At 42.3% G+C, this 3,828-nt stretch overlaps 1 protein-coding gene across 1 annotated transcript; it reads right to left on the bottom strand.

The window, feature by feature from the left end:
* Positions 1–464: 464 nt before the first annotated feature.
* On the bottom strand, positions 465–2,729 carry lrrc18b (leucine rich repeat containing 18b). Its single transcript, XM_080460732.1, has 3 exons — positions 2,594–2,729; positions 2,050–2,369; positions 465–1,506 (listed from the first exon to the last, which is right to left on the bottom strand). Exons 2-3 carry the CDS (start codon positions 2,302–2,304, stop codon positions 1,066–1,068), a joined length of 696 nt encoding a protein of 231 aa, XP_080316858.1. The 5' UTR covers positions 2,305–2,369; positions 2,594–2,729; the 3' UTR covers positions 465–1,065.
* Between the last annotated feature and the right edge of the window lie 1,099 nt (positions 2,730–3,828).

Raw genomic sequence — 3,828 nt, 5'->3', positions numbered from 1 at the left:
ACTAACAATACTTTTACCTGAGTGAATGATTTAACTTCTCTATGCACCTCTGCACACATGATGCATAAACAGCACTATAATAGGATCAAACGTGCCACAATGAGCACGATGAAGCTGTCAATGATGACAGAGTACCGTGAACACTACGGTGATGCTGCCACATAAATATCCATCTAGTTTCTATTTTCGGTGGAGCTGATCAAAACAAATGGTTAAGGCTCACCCTGGAGAGAGGTCAGTCCATCAGAGTCACACGTAAATTTAGTATCTGCAAATAGCCTCAAGTGCACTTTTTTTTAAAAACTATATAGAGAAAGAAAACTGCAGAAAGGAAACATGCAAACTCCCCACAGGTATCGGTGGTGCTGCCATGAAAGCTGCCCAAAAAAGTGTCAGCCTCAAAGTCATGCTGTCAGGGTGAGCTTGTAAAAACACGTATAAAGCAACAGCTACAGGTTTTCTTTGGCATTTCACTGTATTTTGCACCGGACGGTTTCATGGTACAATGTTAAATTTACCTTGATGATATCAAATATAGTCAGATATTATAAAATATGCCACCTTAATGTCAATTATAAATCAAAAGATAATAACCCTATTACCCTAACTGGATACAGATGATATCAAATATACAAAATAGTGCCAAATATTACAAGTTAAAGTCAAACATGCCAAGTTGCCTTAAAATATAACACGATAATGTCAAACACTGAAACTAAAACCTTGTACGATATATCAAGATGATATATCTCAGCCATAGTATATAATACACTGAACCAAACTAGATAACTAGAATTGAGGATTTTGTCTGGTTGAGATACTGTTCTGGCTCTTCGGTTCATCACTGATTTAAAAAAAAAAAAGAAATTTGGATTGTGGATCGTAATTATTGCACAGAGTGCAGCATATGTGGTCCAACTGTTGAAATTAGACGCTGGCAGCAGCAGGTGGTGCTGTAACCTAAGCTCAAATAGTTGCGGGTGTAGTGATGGGAGACCAAATCACACAAGCAAGAAAAGAAAGAAAGAAATCTGATCGGAGTTTTGAAGGAACGTGTTATTGAGTTCAAGAGTCATTGTCAGCATTTCCCGCTTCGTCGCTGTCTTCTTCCCTGCTCATCCTCTGAGCCTTGATCCTCTCCTGACAGTCCTCGCACAAGAAGCTCCCCTCAACCACGTGGAAGTGCTCAGTCATCTTGACGGGCTCCATGCTGGGCGTCTGCGCGTCGATGGGATTCCTGTCCAGGTTGCTCCTCTCCAGCTTGCCCAGCTTGGTGAGGCAGCTGGGGAAGCGGCGGAAGAGGTTGTCATTCAGGCTGATGCTACGGAGCTCCGTCAGGGCGCCGACGGCGCTCGGAAGGGCCTGCAGCCGGTTGAGACCCAGGCTGAGCGTGTGGAGTTTGCTCAGCTGGCCGACCTCGGGCGGGAGGCTCGTCAGACGGTTGTTGCACAGGTTTAAGTCCTGCAGGTTCGTGAGGCTGCAGATGATCACGGGGATCTCCTCCAGCTGCCAAACAATCATTAACATGGTACTTAGAAACTGACAGTATGAGGAGGACTGGCGACAGAGATACAAACGCAAAGTGCAGACGACTTAAAGCTGGATTTACTCTTCTCAATGATCATGAAATGTCAGTCAGCAGAAAGGTCCTAATTTAGATTTTAATAAAGAAGAAAACCATAAAAAAAACAAAATTGAATCAGGATTTTAGGGGCTCCAGTGGGAGTGATTTACAATTTTGTGACCACTGTTTCACACAATTTTGCTTCATTACCCTTTCATTTCACAAATCAAAAAGAATACGATGCGTTGAAACAATTTCATTTGAAACGTTGTTGTGTAAATGAGGTCTAAATTATCCTGAACTGTGGCTTCCCCCCATTTGAACCAGATAGTGAGACTTTCAACTGAAAATCTGAAGAAAAAAGACCCCAGTATAATACAACATAATTTTTCAATTTTTAAAAATGCACTGGGATAGTGACGTCCGGGCTGAAAATGCAGTCAGCATACAGGATACACTGATAAGGAAGAGACAGTTATACTCACATAGTTGCTGTGCAGATCCAAAGCGCAGAGGCTGGTGAACTTATCAATAAAATTTGGCAGCTTGGAGATCAGATTCCTGCTCAGGTTCAGCTCTTCCACGTCCCACAGCTTCTGGATGCACCTGGGCACTTTGGCGATCTCCTTGAAAGCGAGGTTGAGCCGCTGTTTGCCGTCCTTCATCGACTCCACACAGGCCTTAGCCATTTTAAAGGTGATCGTCTTCCCATTTTTGTTGGCTTGCTTTCTCTTAGCCATGCTGCAGCAGAGAAGAGCTGCGGTCGTTAGTTACCGGGACCCGTCAAAGCTGTGCGACAACTGGGCTGACAGAGACACGAGAAACTGCAAGATTAGGTTACCGAACAGAGACCGGCCAAGTAACAGAAGACACGTTTAGCCTTTCTACCGAAAGAAAATATGCGGCAGGTTCTCACCCGCTAGTGAATGACAAAGCCCATTAAATACATTCTAACCAAGTTGCATGTTGAGAAGCGTTTATCATCTGACAACTGGATATGGGCTCAAACAGAAGAAATACATTTCTTACCAGCTTTAGTTATCCCTCCGCATTCAATCCAAGATTCCTCAAAATATCTCCAAACAAAGTCTCAAAGTCTGACCGTCAGCCTGGACTCACCCGGCCTTTGTTTTTTATCTGTTCCCTAGCAACCGCTGCTCAGCGTGACCGTGCTTGCTGACCATGCAGCTACTCTTCAGAAGAATGACGTCGAAGTGTGAGGTAACAGTGACTTTCCATATGACTTTCAAGGGAACCGTTACTTAGTAACTGTCACTTAGCAACCGTTGCCAGGTAGAATGTAAGGAATTCAACTGTCTTTTTAGTGTCTTTTCCCCCCTTTTTCTTCTTTTTCTTCTTTTTTAAACAAGCAGAAATAGAATGTTGTTGATTGACTCACCAACCTTTTTGAAACTGAGAGCGACTTCGTAGGTACCAAGTCATACGAAAGGCTACCAGTTTGACACACTGCTCTGAAATAACAAATTTGCTCAGTTTGCCTTTAGTTTTTTTTTAGTATTATTGATCTCACTCATCTATGTGAAGACTCTGATCACATTATTGATTTCTCACATCAATGATCAACAATGGACCCGTTTCCAACTGAACAGAAACTCTGGGAGTCACAAAACCCGCTGGACATAAAAATAAAGACAACACCGCAGATAATGATTTTAACCTTAATGCTACATAAAAATATTGTGTTTTTGCTGAGGGTACAGACCTGGATGTACACGCATCAGCTGTGCTGGACTCCATCTCCAATGACCCCACCCACCGTGGACATCACCTGTTCTCCACCCTCCCCTCCGGTAAAAGATATCGGGCACTTAAAACCAAAAACAAACCACCTCAAGCACAACTCCTACCCACCGGCTGTGAGAGCCATTGTACCCCTCCCACCTACCCAACCCAACCTCGAACTCCCCCCCTCGCCGTCCACATACAATGAACAATATGTTGACTCTGTTATAACCTCTGAGCAAGGATGCACTCAAACTCTGTAACGTTTTGGATAACTTTTAGTCACACTCATATTTAATAAAACAAAAACCAATTGCATTTTAAAAGTGCTAAATACAATTAAGTCATTTCTACATGCTCTAGTCTACATTGTTGGGATTTATGGATGGTTATTAGCATTACATTTCTGTAAGTAATAGATTACTGAAATTAATAAATCACTGGAAGTAATTTATGAAAAATTTTAATTATTAATGGAAGTAAACGGTCATTTACTCATTAACAACTCCTAAAGTAATTGA

This window comes from Lipophrys pholis (genome assembly GCF_963383615.2).
Source record: "Lipophrys pholis genome assembly, chromosome: 1".
Lineage (NCBI taxonomy): Eukaryota > Metazoa > Chordata > Actinopteri > Blenniiformes > Blenniidae > Lipophrys > Lipophrys pholis.
The sequence above is the reverse complement of the archived record's forward strand: the minus strand, read 5'-3'. Positions and strand labels throughout refer to the sequence as shown.